Below are 15894 nucleotides of genomic sequence, written 5' to 3'. Positions count from 1 at the left end.
AAGGAAGTACATGCGGAGCCAATTAATTTAATTAATTTATTTTTGAGACAGAGTCGCTTTCTGTCACCCAGGCTGGAGTGTGGTGGCATGATCTTGGCTCACTGCAACCTTCGCCTCCCGGGTTCAAGTGATTCTTCTGCCTCAGCCTCCTAAGTAGCTGGGATTTCAGGCTCCTGCCACCATGCCTGGCTAATTTTGTATTTTTAGTAGAGATGGGGTTTCACTATTTGGCTAGGCTAGTCTCGAACTCCTGGCCTCAAGTGATCCACCCACCTTGGCCTCCCAAAATGCTAGGATTACTGGAGTGAGTCACCGTGCCTGGCCTGCAGCTAATTAAATTTTTAATTGGAAGTCTGTTTATAAAATACATAAAACTATGTTTTGTAAATCTATGCTAGGATTAATCTGTTATTTTTAGAAATAGAAGCAAAAACTTTATTTGGAATGCTGATTATGTACCTTTTAATACTCTAAATTTCATCAGCTTTTTTTTGGGAATGGTTTTTAAAAAAATACATTCTAAGCATTTTAGGAATCTGCTTTTGTAGTAACGTTATGTAATGTTCAGAGTAATGTTATGAACTGCTTGCTTATGTGTGTAAAGACAGCAGAATATATGTAACTATTTACACTTTATTTTTCCTAGAAAGTGAAATGGAAGATTCTTTAGCTACCTCTTTGTCATCGTCAGCTTCCAGTAGTTCTGAGGAAAGCAAAGAGAATTCAAGAGCTCGTGAATCCTCCTCACGTAGTGGGCTATCTAGAAGCAGCAATCTCAGGGTAACCAGAACTAGAGCTGCTCAAAGAAAAACTGGTAAGAGACTCAGTAATACTTTTGTGGGATGTATATCAAAAGAATCCAAAAGTTATAAATTGAATAGATTCTTGATTTAATGCATCTACATAAGATTAAGTTAATGTCCTTTATGTTCTTTAGATTTAGGAAGGAAATGAATTTTGGCATTAAAAAGTGAAGAAAAGGCTGGGTGTGGTGGCTCAACGCCTGTAATCCCAGCACTTTGGGAGGCTGAGGTGGGCGGATCACCTGAGGTCAGGAGTTTGAGACCAGCCTAGCCTGGCCACCATGGTGAAACCGTGTCTCTAGTAAAAATACAAAAAATTAGCCAGGCATGGTGACTGGTGCCTGTAATCCCAGCTACTCGGGAGGCTGAGGCAGGATTTGCACCTGGGAGGCAGTGAGCCAAAATCACACCATTGCACTCCAGCCTGGGCAACAAGAGCGAAACTTCATCTCCTCCCTGCCTCCCCCAAAAGTGAAGAAAATCATTAAAATAATAGTCATTTAAAAATGTTGAAATAAGGAAAATCTTTTAAATCTTATTGTTAACCTTATTTCTAGGTCCTGTTTCATTAGAAAATGGATGTGGCAGAAAAGCCACTCGAAAGAGAGTCTATTTAAGTGATTCTGATAACAATTCATTGGAGACTGGTGAAATTCTAAAAGCCAGAGCTGGAAATAACCGAAAGGTCTTACGGAAGTGTGCTGCTGTAGCTGCCAATAAGATAAAGTTAATGAGTGATGTAGAAGAGAATTCTAGCTCTGAAAGTGTCTGTTCTGGTCGGAAGCTGCCTCACCGCAATGCTTCTGCTGTAGCTAGAAAAAAGTTATTACATAATTCTGAAGATGAACAGAGCTTAAAGTCTGAAATTGAAGAAGAGGAGCTAAAAGATGAAAATCAACCATTACCAGTGTTCAATTCTCACACTGTCCAGAGTAATGTTGATGAATCTGAAAACAGAGATTCAGAGTCAGAAAGTGATTTGCGGGTAGCCCGGAAAAATTGGCATGCTAATGGTTACAAGTCCCATACTCCAGCACCTTCAAAAACGAAATTTCTTAAAATAGAGTCTTCTGAGGAAGACTCTAAAAGTCATGATTCAGATCATGCATGTAACAGAACTGCTGGCCCATCAACGTCTGTGCAGAAACTTAAGGCAGAGAGCATCTCAGAGGAAGCAGATTCTGAACCAGGAAGATCTGGTGGTAGGAAATACAATACATTTCACAAGAATGCGAGTTTCTTTAAAAAAGCAAAGATTTTGAGTGATTCGGAAGATTCTGAATCTGAGGAGCAAGATAGAGAAGATGGGAAATGTCATAAAATGGAAATGAACCCAATTTCAGGAAATCTGAACTGTGATCCTATTGCTGTGTCCCAGCGTTCCTCAGATCATGGAACTGAAACTGATTTAGATTCAGATGATGACAAAAAAGAAAAACCAAACAGTTTTATGAAAGGTAATTCAAAACACGTATCTTTGTTCACTGATTTACTCTCACCATCCTTTTACTCTTACACACACTGATTTTTTTCCCCCCTGAAAAATTTTCCCTTGAAACTTTTTTCTCTTTGCTGTTTCTTTCCCTCCCATGCATTCTGTGTTAGCCTTTTCTGTTCATCCTTTATATTCTTACATGCATGCGTAACTTTTTATTGAGTATAGTTTTATTCACCTAACAGGCAATCTTGGCCTTAAGAACTATGCCTATTAAAGATTTCACTTCTTGTATTGATGATGGGGATACATTATATTAGAGATGAGCTTGACTAAAGCAGAGAGGGGCACATTTATAAGCTGTGGTGTTGACAGCTTAAGCAGTAGACAAAAAGGGTAGGACTATTTAAAAGGGATGTTAGTAATGGCAAATAAGACAGTTACTGAGCTGTTTCTATTAGGAAGTTTTTCTAAATGCTTTCCATTAATAAGCAGTTTAGTCTACATTTCTTTTATGAAGTAGGTATGTACTAGCATTCATTTTACAGGTAGTAACTGGAGCACAAAGTGGTGAAATAACTTGCTAAATTCAGATTGTACTCCTGGTACATGGGGATTGATTAAAAAAATACTATAGAGCAGAGGACAGCTAAAACTAAGATGAAAAGTATTTGTGTGATTGGAGCTTGCAGAGTTATGGGGAGTTTCAGAGAGGCTAAGTGTTAAGTGATTAGTTTGCATATGCTAGTGCTATGGTAAATAGAGTTTAGTTGTATTCATGTTAATATTATAGTGTCAAGATCATGGGATGTTATTGATGAGAATGTGATGAATTTGTGAATGGTGCTGAGGATGAAAAAGTTACTGCTTTAAAGTACAGTCATGTGCTGCATAACAGTGGTGGTTTCATAAGATTATAATGAAGGTGAAAAATTTCTGTTGCTTAGTGAAGTCATCATAGCTGTCCTCTAGTCCTAGTGTAGTGCATTACCTTTTCTGTTTGGATACATACACACATACTTTCCATTGTGTAACAACTGCCTGCAGCATTCAGAACAGTAGCATGTCATAGAAGTTTGTAGCCTAGGAGTAACAGGCTATACCATATAACCTAGGTGTGTAGTAGGCTGTACCATAAGTTTGTGTAAGCACACTCTGATGTTTGCTTAAGACGAAATAGCCTAACGATGCATTTCTCAGAACGTATCCTTGCTGTTGAGCAACATATGACTATACTACGAAGTGTGTACCATTTCATTCACTGTGATACCCCCTTCAAATTAATATGAATTCTGAATTTGTTTTTAATACTGAACATATAATTCCTTTAGACTTAATTACTTACAAAAGATTAATAGAAATCTACTCTTTAACTTTTAGATTCTACATCACAAGACAGTGGACAAAGCAGAAAACTTTCCAGGAAAAGGGTCTGTTCCAGTGACTCAGACAGTAGTTTACAGGTAGCTAAGAAGTCATCAAAAGCCAGAACAGGTCTCCTAAGGATTACTCGAAGATGTGCAGCTACGGCTGCCAGTAAGATCAAGCTCATGAGTGATGTAGAAGATGTCAGTTTAGAAAATGTGCACACTAGAAGCAAAAATGGAAGGAAAAAACCTGTCCATCTTGCTTGTACTACAGCTAAGAAGAAACTGAGTGATTGTGAAGGAAGTGTACATTGTGAAGTGCCAAGTGAACAGTATGCCTGTGAAGGCAAGCCACCTGATCCTGACTCCGAACTTAGTACAGAAGTGCTTAGTCAGGCTCTAAATGGAGACTCAGACTCTGAAGATACGTTGAATTCAGAACAGAAGCACAGGCATACCAATATTCACAAAATAGATGCATCTTCTAAAAGAAAAAGTTCCTCTGTAGCATCTTCAGGAGAAGATTCAAAAAGTCATATTCCAGGGAGTGAGACTGACAGGACATTTTCTTCAGAGTCAGCTTTGGCACAAAAAGCTACTGCAGAGAATAATTTTGAAGTGGAACTGAATTATGGGCTGCGCAGGTGGAATGGCAGAAGACTCAGGACCTATGGAAAGGCTCCTTTCAGTAAGACAAAAGTGATTCGTGATTCACAGGAAGCAGCAGAGAAGGAAGTAAAAAGGAAAAGATCGCATCCTGAATTGGAAAATGTGAAACTCTCTGAAACAACTGGGAATTCAAAGTGTAGACCTGATACTAGTTCCAAATCATCAGATTTGGGATCTGTAACTGAATCAGATATTGACTGTACCGATAATACAAAAACCAAAAGGAGGAAAATGAAAGGAAAAGCAAAAGTAGTTAGAAAAGGTAAAACTTTTACAGCTAACATATCTAAAACTGTGAGACGTCAGAGACAAAGCAAACGCCCTAGGTTAAGTGTGGATGATAATGACTGGGAGGATTTGGACTATGCAAAATCTAAAAGAGTTCTTCGACGTTCAAAAATAAAAACGAGAAATCAGGGTAGAAGGACTGTGAGATACCATGATGGGGATGATGATAGAAGCTTAGAAAATGTGTTAGATTTCAATGGTTGCACCTTATGACCTTGAGGGAAAGCCAGTTCATTTAAGAGGAAATGGACTGGAATTTATGGTGAAAGCTGGCTGTTAAAATTATTTTTTTGTCTTACAATTCAGGGAATATATTTATATTTTTCTATGAGAAGTTATGAATGTGACTAAATCATGACTGTTATTTTTATTTGCACTTGCTGGTCTTTGTAGCAGCATTCAGCACAGGTGCCAAAATATGCTTCATTTTGGGGGCAGATCTATTTTGACAGTATTTGACTACATATAGCAAGAGTTTGAAATATGTTAAACACTAGACATCCTGGTTATCAAAACCAATGAGCATTACTTTCATGGCAGCAAGTGTCATGCAGTTATTTTCTGAATTTGTCAAAGAGGCAGTAGTTTCTAACCCCTGTTCTTAGTAGTTATAACAATTTCACAATATGTTTACAGATTCTTCATAAATACATGCATACTGACACTATAATCATGGGAGGTGTAACCATGATTAGTAGGCAAGGTACCTACCACTTTTTTTTCTTTCCCTGGCTACTTGAGTAGAATGCATTATACCAGATCTAGTCATTTTCATTGAAATGGTTTCTAATTTTCTTTCCAAGTGCTGTTGGGTTTTTTTCTTTTTAAGGAAAACGTGATCACTTTTATGTTATAAACTTGAATTTATAAAGTGCTAGTAAATTATTTTTAATGATTTGAGTGCATGTTTTAAACCTCTAAGACCAGAGCATAGTCATAGCATTTTCTTTTAAATTGTGCACTAACAAAATGCTATATAATTTGTCTTCTGTCCAAGATCTCCGGGTTTCCATTGTAAGGGATTTAACCAAAATCTTGCTCTTCCATAATCTTACTCTGTGAAATAGAGGAATTTGTGTGCCTTAGATTTAGAAGTGTGTTCTTTAATAGAGTGTACAGGGCTAAAAGAGTATTTAAGTTAATATGTAGGTTTCCCCCATCTGTACTGCAATTGTAGAGTTGAGTTTTGTTAAAGAGTACAATTGCAAATCTTATCTATATAGGAAAATAGTTAAATGTCATTCTGCATCTCTTTGTTTTAGTTTACTGCTTCCATGTGCAATCCTAAGCATTCTTTGCTGGGGCAACTAAATATGTCTTTATTAGTGACTTCTAGTCCAAATGTAAGAAATGTTTCGTGGGAAAATAATTTTATAATCCATTTAAAGTGAAACTTTATCACACAAATAGTACACTTATTTTCTAACCAAATACTTGATAGGTTATGCTACTCCAGTGTAGGTGGCCACTCCTAACTTGTTTGTGCCTGAAGATGGACTTGATTCAAATGGTTTACATATTTAGTGGGTAAGGGATATGTTACAGTACCCCACCTGTAAGTTATTTATTAGCCCTAGTTGTGTTTAGTTTCAGACAAAATTAACCCTTTTCTCCTGTGTATCTTTGAAATGGCAGGTAAGGTGAAGCATCAGACTGGTATCAATGTTAGACAGTGTTATTTATTAGCCCTAATTGTGTTTGGTTTCAGACAAAGTTAACCTTTTCTCCTGTGTATCTTTGAAGTGGCAGATAAAATGAAGCATCAGACTGGTATTAATGTTAGAGAATGTTCTGAAGTGTTCCTATTTGTAGTTATCTATTCCACTTAACATAGTAGGAGGTACATTTTCTTTCTACTCTGATGCATGGGGAAGGATGTATTTGGACATTATCAACTGAGATAGGTGGGAAACCTACCTCTCATTTGTGGCTTAGAGAGCTATCACCATTTCAGAACTATGATGCTTTTCTTCTCAGAGCTTGTGTTAAGTATACAGTAAACAGATGGATTCATGGTAGTTGTCCTTGACTAAGACTGAAAGGACTAATGGGATGCCTTTTACTCCCCTAATTTTAAGAGCTGGCGATAGATGTCAAATCCATTAATTTATTTAAACTCTTCTTAACCTTCTCTGTTTTATAACCTTCTCTGTTTTATAATCTGTTCTCAGGTTTATAACTCCATGTTTACCATCATTTGCAAAAAGATACCAAAAAAATCCATAAATAAATATGGAATACATTAATAAGTACATACATTCTTTTGGTAAAATGATATTTTGACAGTTTAGGCTTCGTTAATAGAACTGTTCTCATTCTTTGGATTGCATTAATTATTGGTCATTGACTGGTCATCCAATTACTATTTTTTCTTTCAGTCCAAAATAGACCCTTGCATACAGAAGTGGTATTTTGGTTTTTAATCAGATTTGGTTTCATCAGAAGCAAGAATGAACCTGATGTCTTTAAAAGCATAGCTGACAATGGTAGCTTCTCAAGTTATGAAATAAAACTAAGAGATAATGGAGAAAATAATTTTTATGGGTTTTTTTGGTTATGGTGCTATTCCTAAGGTTAACTTTGAATATGTGACACACACACTCCTAAGTACCTTTAAGGAAAATTAATAAATCATTAATAGTTAAAAATGTTTACATTGAGCACTAGAACATGTTTGGCTTTTTTTCTACGTTATGCAAAATGCCCAGGGATTTAATGCACAGGTGTACTTTATTATTTAGGGTCAGTTTGTAGTATTCTTGAGAAAAGATAAAGGGTTATAATTTGACTGTGAACTGATCCAGAAATAAGTGCTGTACTTTTCCACTGCACTTGAAGTTCAGCTAATGGTGTATGTGAAAAAAACAAAAACTACTTTGGTTGTGTATGTCCAAAGTCCTATGGTTTTATTCATTTATGGTTTTAAAGGCTTTGAGGTACTCAGATTTGATTTTTGCTTTCTTGGAAAGACTCACTTTACCAAGCATATAAAGGAAAAATGATTTCAAACATTCACGAGATAGATAAGTGTTAACAAAGCTTTCTTTTTTTGTGTCCTCCTTATTTAAAATGGTATACTTACAATGTGAAGTAACTTAGGAATAAAAGGAAAAGTTTATCCCATATTCAAGTAATTCCTAAGGTCGGCCTCCCTTTTTGTAAGTGGCAAATATCTGATTAAATCATTTCTCAGTTTATTAATCCTTGGAAAGAATGATATAGCAGTTACTCACAGCTTGTAAATTACAACAGAAAGGTTCCTTTCAAATAGTAGAGTTGCACCTAAAGAGGAAATTGGGTTTATAAGAAAATGAAGGCAAAGAACTTAAGATTTAAGAAAAAGCACTTCAAAACAGAAGGGCAAATGGAAAAGGAGGATATAAAATAAACCAATAAAAATACCATCTGAGGGTGTTACTGTCCAAAAGTAAAGAATAAGATGCATTACTAAGCCCTTTGCACTCGTTATGACCTCATAAGTAAAAATTATTAGAATAATAAGAGGTGCATACTACATTCCCTCTGTCTTCTAGACTTTTTGTTTTTGTAGAAGAATCAGAAAACAATTTACTAACCTCCCTGTTTGATATTAAAAACTAAATAGGAAGAATTTTAATATTTTCTGTCAGTACAAGTTGAACTTGATTGTGCCAACTGAAACCCCAGAGATTTGTATATCAGTAGAATGCAAGAACATCATTAAAGGTGCTTACAGTCTTTTTTGTTTTCCTTTCCACTCCATTGTATCAATTTTTTGAGTAACTTTTAAATGGCTAGAAAATGGTCTTTTTGCTTTGCCCTTTTATAGCTGAAATAACCAGCTCCATTCTTTTTCATGAATAGTAAGTTGATATATTTATCAGGTATCTTGCAGTTGTCACCAAATACTGTAGTTTTCTGATGTTGTATGGAAATAATAGTTCAATTATTCTAATGTGATGGAGTGCAACAAGTCATTGTAGAACTTTTCACCTGTGAATGTTGAAGTTATACCTCTGAGCTTCTGCCATGGATATCAAGGAAATAATAAAGCAGAAACCCTAAGAAATTTGCAACTTAACAGTTTGAGACTGTCTATTATCCTAGTATTTGGGAAGAGAAGGAATGAATTTGTCAAAACTAGGTGACAAAATAGAGCATTGTGGGAAAAATTGATTCCAACTAGATTAGCAAATGTTAATCCCTAGCTCAAATTGTGAATACTAAGGATTGATAAGTAAACTATGTAATGCTAAGGGCTGTGTTGTCTTTTCTTATGATTTTAAGTTTTAAAGGCTGTTAAATTACAGAGATGTTGCCTGAGGATACATGGGGATTCTCAAAAGTAAGAGATTTTTACCCTTTTCATAATCTGCCTAGCTGGATCCTAATATATTGTTAAATTGGTAGAAAAGTATCAAGATTTTAAATTGATGTCTGCTCAAGAATTGCTTTTCTAGATTTGATGGAGGGAGGGGGAGAGTCACATCATTTGGATTCTACAAATCTGCAGGCTCTATCTTTGGCAACAGGTAAATAACTAGACTATACATCTGTTTCTCAAGTATGGCAAGACCAATAGTTTGAATTTAATTATCAATGCTATGGTATACTTTCTGGTCATATTTTAGTTATGTCAATTTTAAGGTAAGTTTTTTCATTTATTAAAGCCTTTAAATGAGATTTTAGACTGCCAAAGAGAAGAGGCAGTCCAGTTGACCTAATTGAAATGAGATGACCAGTATATAGAGCCTAGATGGACTACAGCAGCTCTACCTCTTTGTTTTATAAGGTAAATCATTTTAAAAATTGCCTTTTTTGGGCCGGGCGTGGTGGCTCACACCTGTAATCCCAGCACTTTGGGAGGCCGAGGTGGGCGGATCACGAGGTCAGGAGATTGAGACCATCCTGGCAAATACAGTGAAACCCCATCTCTATTAAAATACAAAAAAAAATTAGCCGGGCATGGTGGCAGGCGCCTGTAGTCCCAGCTACTCGGGAGGCTGAGGCAGAAGAATGGCGTGAACCCGGGAGGCGGAGCTTGCAGCGAGCCAAGGTGGTGCCACTGTACTCCAGCCTGGGCAACAGAGCGAGACTCCGTCCTTTTTTGATCAGTGGTTAAAAGTTAAAGGGATCTTTAATTTTTAATATATTCAAGTTAATTTTCTAAGTGTGAAATCAGTCCTTGGACTGCAACTATATATTCACCTACAAAATTCCAATCATAAAATTACAGGAGCCTGTCAAGCAGATCTTTAGTTTTCCACTCCACATAAGATCGTTAATGTTCTAAATTAATCAATTCATTTAGATGAATAGATTTTTTGTCAATTCCTAAACAGAGTATAATAAAGTTAGCATTTTCATCTTAAGCAAAAGGGTTAAAAAACAAAAAGCACTACTCCAAGCCAAATACATTCTAGCTGGTTAATTCCAGACTTGTCCCAAGTGGTTCCCCCACCTCTTTTCCACTGGTAATTTCTTTTCATGCAGGCAGAACATAGGGTGCGAGGGCTGCGAGTTTTACCTATGAGCTTGGATAGCGGAACTCCAGGGAGTCAGGAGCCCTGCTGGAAAAGGGGTTTGCCACTGGATTGTCTGTGGCCTGGTTTCTTTCCAGTACTACAGTAATAGGGTAGATTGAAAACAAGTATTTACTTCTGATTCTGCCTACATTTACTGTGAAATGCTCTTCAAGTATCACTTCTAAAAAGCAAATTAAGCAGTTAAGTATAAGGTCCCTGAATTCATATTTCAAAATAAGGCTTTTATGAGATTTGTATTAAAAATTGCAATAGCTATCACAATTCTTTTGTAGAGTTTTTCTAGGGGTGAGAGAAAACTATTGTGATGAACTAGATTAGTTGTAGTTCCAGAATAAAAAAAATTCAGGGTTGTGTGGTGCCCATCATTGAGTAAACTGAACCCTAAAAATAAAGAAGCTAGTGAACTAGTTTATGGAATTACTTGTCGGTCTCTTGACCTGATACTGCCATACTGCAGTGTTACCAGCTCCCCCCAGAAAATGGAACTGTTCAAAAACACAGCAAGTTACAGAAACCATTTTATTCTACAGCCATTGGGATACTTCAGCTTATGGGATGTTTTTGGAAACTTCTGCTTTGGGAGGCATGAAGATCATTGATAAATGTTACTTGCTTTCTGAGTTTTGGGGTCATTTCATTGCTTATCAATGAAGGGCAGACACAGGAGAGAATATCTCAAGTCTTTTCTGATAAAAAGGCTTGCCTGAGGGAGCTTATAACTTGCACCTAGGGGGTTTACCCACTATGTAGATTTGCTTTATCCACAACCACAGCGACCGATCATGTCAAGATTCTAGGAGCTTACGAAAGAGGCTAGTATGTTTTCATTTTGAGTCAGATATTCTTTTCTCATTCTCAAATCTGTTTTAAATGCTCCAATTTAAAAAATGCCAATGAAAATTCTGTAATGCTTTTGTAGTAGTCATGCAGTTTACTTTGAATTCAGGAAAACAGTTTTGTATGATGAAATATTGTGCAGAATCTGTAAGGTAGCTTAATTTAAAGTCTAATTAGAATATGATTAATCCTTAAAATTTAGGAACTAGAGATTGTGTTGAGTCAGAACTGTTATGTTTGTATCCAGGTTTCTATTTACCACAGACACCATCTTAGAATACACACATATCTGTGAGTTATAATTTAAAGTGGTCATTCAGGTAGATGATCATGGAGTGCTACTACAGATGTAAATTTTTACACTACTGATGTGTTCTTGTCATACCCAAATAGGGAATCACTTCCAGGAAAACAACAGTCCTTAAGCACTCAATGACTTTCTGAACATGTGACTGAAACAAGACCATCTGAGACAGTAGGACTGGTGGGATTCTACTGACTTTTTAGTATCACATGGCACTATCACAAATGTATTGTTAGAGCAGCAGCATCCAGAGTTCTTAAGCTCGTACCCTAACACACAAATTTGACTTCTAACCCTGAAATATCCTATATATATTTCTAAAACTGTAGTTTTCTTGAGAATAAAGCACTTTATAATTTACTCAGTTTTCAGTAATAAAATTAACACTGACTTAAAAGTATGTATTTAAAAAAATTCTCCACACTTTTCTGTCTCCCTCAGATTGTTTTTATCCTTATTCTATGAAATTCCTGTTTTGTTGTCTGAGATTCAGCTTTATCAATTTCGAGTTGCTGTGTACAATGTAATTCATAAATTCTCCCTCCTTTGGGCATAGTTATTGAAGTTCAAGGTTCCTTAAAAAGTATTTTTAAAAAACCTGACTTTAGTTTTTTTTTTCTGCAGAATCTTAACTTTTCCATTATTCCGGATGACAAATAAACATTTATTAAAATGTCTTACAATTAGTATTTACTAGGTTCCTAAATTGTCAGTATAGGTACATTGATCACACATCAAAATGGAATTTCTGCAACTTAAAGCATTTTGTTACAAATAAATTTTTAGTTGAAATATAATTTTAGCTACTATTTGGATGAGTAGGTTGTTGAGAATGAACCAGTTATTTTTATTTTTTTCAAAATGCAAATGGTGCAGCTAGTTGATAATAGTATATTCTCATCCTACTATAAAGTGCAAATTTCACCTTAATTTTGCATGTTTTGAAATTTTTGTTTACCCTTTGTAGCACATTTATATGATTTTAGCATTTGCTAACATTGATTTAATGTGTTAAAGATTCATTTTGGATATAGGGTTGATTTGTTGGAGATACTAGTTCATAATTTTAAAATTCCCAAGAAAAGTGTCTTTGAAGTGGTAAACACACTACACTTTAAGCCACTTCTCTTCCCACAGAGCCCAACTGAAGGAGGTAAGGGCATGCTGCATGGGAGTAATGCCATGATGAGCGTCTTACTCTGGTAAAATGCCATTCACAACGCCTGGAGACCAAACACTGAACAAAACATAATGCCCTTAGAAATAGAATTTCACTGGAAAAGCATGTGAATCACATAAGTTGGCAAAAGGAACTGATGTGTATGTGGTGGGGTTGGCTTTGAATAAAGTATATCCTAACCTATTCTGGGGAGAACACTTAAGAGAAGTGTGAAATCAGTTTCATAGACTTATGGAAAAATCTGAAGTGCTTGCACTGTGAGGGCAGAGGCCTGCCTCATTAATCTGGCTGTATGAACATGTCAGTCCACAGAAGCAGTTTTTACCTGTACTCATCTGCCCTTTAGTCAGCTTAGTGACAGAAGGGCAAACATCTTCATAGAAGTTCAGAAGGTTGGCATTGGGAGTTTCATTGCTACAGAATAATAGTGTTATTACTTGATAGTACCTGACTAAAAGACTCTCAATTTCTAGTACTTAGTAGTAAAAAGAATGTGGTGGAGTCCTCCAGAAGTCTAGTGTGGGTGTAGGATATCAACTGTAGTCATTTCAGTCATCTACAGCCTTACCGTTTGAATGCTAAGTGTCTGGAAACTTCAGGCAGGGTCCTACAAAACAAACTGCCATCAAGACTGGTGTGTACCATGAAGGCAGTTTTAGATAGTTTGTTCATGGCTGCAAGAAAAACCTAAAATTCAAAGGCCAGTGAACTTCAGATACATAAAAGGAGTATCACTTCTGTTCTAGAAGAGTAGTAATTAGACTTGTTTGTGAAATCTGAAAATTTGGCTTTGAGACACTGGTAACAATAAACATATCTGAGCTCTCCTAAGTTTGGTCAGCACGGAGTAGTAGGTCTGGCATCATGTGGCTGTGCACAGCTCCAGTGGGATTTCAAGCCCCTTCTAAAAACTGCCTTTGTCTGCATGAAGGACTTAACTCTCCAAAGTGTTTTTGTCTGGCAAATCCCTTCACAATTTTCAGCTGTCGTCTGAATGCTTCCTTAAAGGAAGCCTTCCTTGATCCCTTAGGCTAGGTTAGGTTTCTAGTCTGTGTTCTCATAGCACTCTGCACTTTTTAGTTCCTTTAAGCAACTCTACATATGTGTTATTTTTTAGAATTTTAATCCGAATCTCGTGTGTGTCACATACCTAGGTCAGAGAATACTGGAACAATGAAATTAAGATTTAGTAATTCAAATTATGTAAAATGCTGATATGTATGTTTTTGGATTAGCAGCTTTATGATGCCAATGCTGAAGGAACTTTTCACCCCATTCTTACAAGTCTGCTACTGTTTTAAGTGACATCCTTAGAGTTGTAGATAAGCAAATGTAAGGTTATATCAATGCCGAGCCCTTAGTATCACATTTTAAAATTTATCATTTAGCAGTATGACTTTTAAATTTGTTTCCGAATGAGTGTTGTTGAGGAATGTTAGCAGTAGTAAAATCTTGTGTTACAAGATTTTTGCATTTACATGAACTTTCACTCATTTTTCAGAATTTGTTCCTAGAGACAGAAAACCCAATACAAAAGTGAGAACATGTATGCATAATCAGAAGGATGCAGTGCAGATGCCTAGTGAAACTCTGAAAGCAAAAATGGTACCTGAGAAAGTTCCCCGCAGATGTGCTACTGTTGCTGCAAATAAAATAAAGATAATGAGTAATCTAAAAGAAACGATCTCAGGACCAGAAAATGTCTGGATTAGGAAGAGTAGCAGAAAACTGCCCCATCGAAATGCTTCTGCTGCGGCTAAGAAAAAGTTACTGAATGTTTATAAAGAGGATGATACAACCATAAATTCTGAAAGTGAAAAAGAGCTAGAAGATATTAATAGAAAAGTGCTTTTTTTAAGGGGGTTCAGATCCTGGAAAGAAAATACACAATAGTGACTATGAGAATGTAGAAGTGCTATCTGAAAACAATTGGGCTACAAGTAAACTGGCAGTTACATTCTGCTCCCAGCTCTAAAATTACTCCCTTATTGGCATCTTCGGAGGAATTTTCTAAAAGCCATAATCCAGTGGGTTCCTTCCAGTCAGCTCTTGTACAGACACGTGCTCCAGGGAATTCTGAGGAGGAAATAGATTGCAGAGTCTGTAGGTGGAGAGGTGGAAAGAAAAGACAAATGGCCTGCTATAATTATGACTACTATTCCTTCCCAGAAAGCAAGGCCTTGAAGACATGATTCCTTAGAGGAAGAATATAGTGGGAAGTGTACAGGCTAGGAAGAACTTGGAGTGAAAAAATTTCAAAATCTCAACCTGATGCTAATTTTAAGGGTTCTCCATTAGAGTGTAAAAATTAAGACCACGACAACTATGGTGTCATGAGGAAAAAAAATCAGGCACTTTTCCAAAGGAAGTGCTAATGGGCCTATTTGACTTCTGAGTGAAGCAAAACCTACCTAGATCCAGTCCCTATAATTCACATCCCCAAAGGTCAAAAACAAACTAGGAGGACCTGGGAATGTCAGCTGGAGATGTTGATTATTGAGTTCTGAAGTAGAGTGTTGGAAATAGGCAATTAGAGAAAGTCCATTGATGTCATTTTGTTTATAATATTGTAGTTCATACTGAATGACCACTTGATATGACTAATTCAGGGAATATATATTTTTATATGAAAGCTATGAATGTTACTATCACGGCTTTTCCTTATTTTTACTTTTATGTAGCAGCATTTACAGAAATGCCAAAAATGTGCCTCATTAAGAGGCAGGTCTTAGTTCAGATAAAAATAAAATATATAGCTTAAGATCAAAACAGTCATATTTTTACATACAGTGAAATATTTTATGTTTCTCTACAGCACCTTAAAAATTAGAACTTGAATACTTTTGAGTACTTATTACAGTCTCATCCCAACAAACTTTAATGGTAGCATGTTTGGCCTATTTCATCGTGGCCTCTGCTAGGATTAGAAAATTTGGTCGTGGTATAACACGTGTATTTACAATAGGATTTAATTTGTTGTTAATATGTATTTGTTGAAATTAAAATTGCCAGATTAAATGAATGTACTGTCACATCTTTTTAACATAGTAACGTGTTATTGGAAAAATTAAGTTGTTGAAAGTAAGTTGTTTTCCCACTTAAAAATATCTAAGTATATGATCTGCATGTGTAAATCTGAAAAACTAAATTACAGAAATCTAGGGTTTTCTATTTCTTTTTTAAGTCAAATGCATTTTTTTTTTTGTTGTTATACAGATGAACCAAGTGTCCAAAATACTTGAGAAATTTGTGGTTGCATGTCTGTTTTAAAAAAAGGCTTTTGTTTTTTAGCATAAGCCAGAATATTCTAACCTACTAAGTCTGTGTCCTTTGCTCCTTTTGTAGTATACTTTCATCTAAACTACTGATCCCCAGTATGTTGATGCACAGGTGAGAAGGGAAGAATTCCTAATAAACTGCTATTACTTTTAGGTGCATGGGTTTTGATTTTTGAGTTCTAATGAAATGCTTAAACTTCTTTCCAGT

The 15894-nt window shown here is 36.0% G+C and overlaps 1 protein-coding gene across 3 annotated transcripts in view; it reads left to right on the top strand.

Moving 5' to 3' along the window:
• The window catches only part of BRWD1 (bromodomain and WD repeat domain containing 1), a 134498-nt gene extending 118659 nt beyond the window's left edge, over positions 1–15839 (top strand). For 2 of the 3 annotated variants that reach the window (XM_031664882.1, XM_031664884.1), the window contains 4 exons: positions 647–814; positions 1361–2260; positions 3619–4536; positions 13910–15839. In XM_031664882.1, the coding sequence (XP_031520742.1) occupies positions 647–814; positions 1361–2260; positions 3619–4536; positions 13910–14301 (2378 nt within the window). In that variant the 3' untranslated portion in view covers positions 14302–15839. 3 annotated transcript variants of the gene reach the window in all.
• Positions 15840–15894: the final 55 nt, after the last annotated feature.

This window comes from Papio anubis, chromosome 4, assembly GCF_008728515.1.
Source record: "Papio anubis isolate 15944 chromosome 4, Panubis1.0, whole genome shotgun sequence".
Lineage (NCBI taxonomy): Eukaryota > Metazoa > Chordata > Mammalia > Primates > Cercopithecidae > Papio > Papio anubis.
Note: the sequence above shows the minus strand (reverse complement) of the source record. Positions and strands in the feature narration are given on the sequence as shown.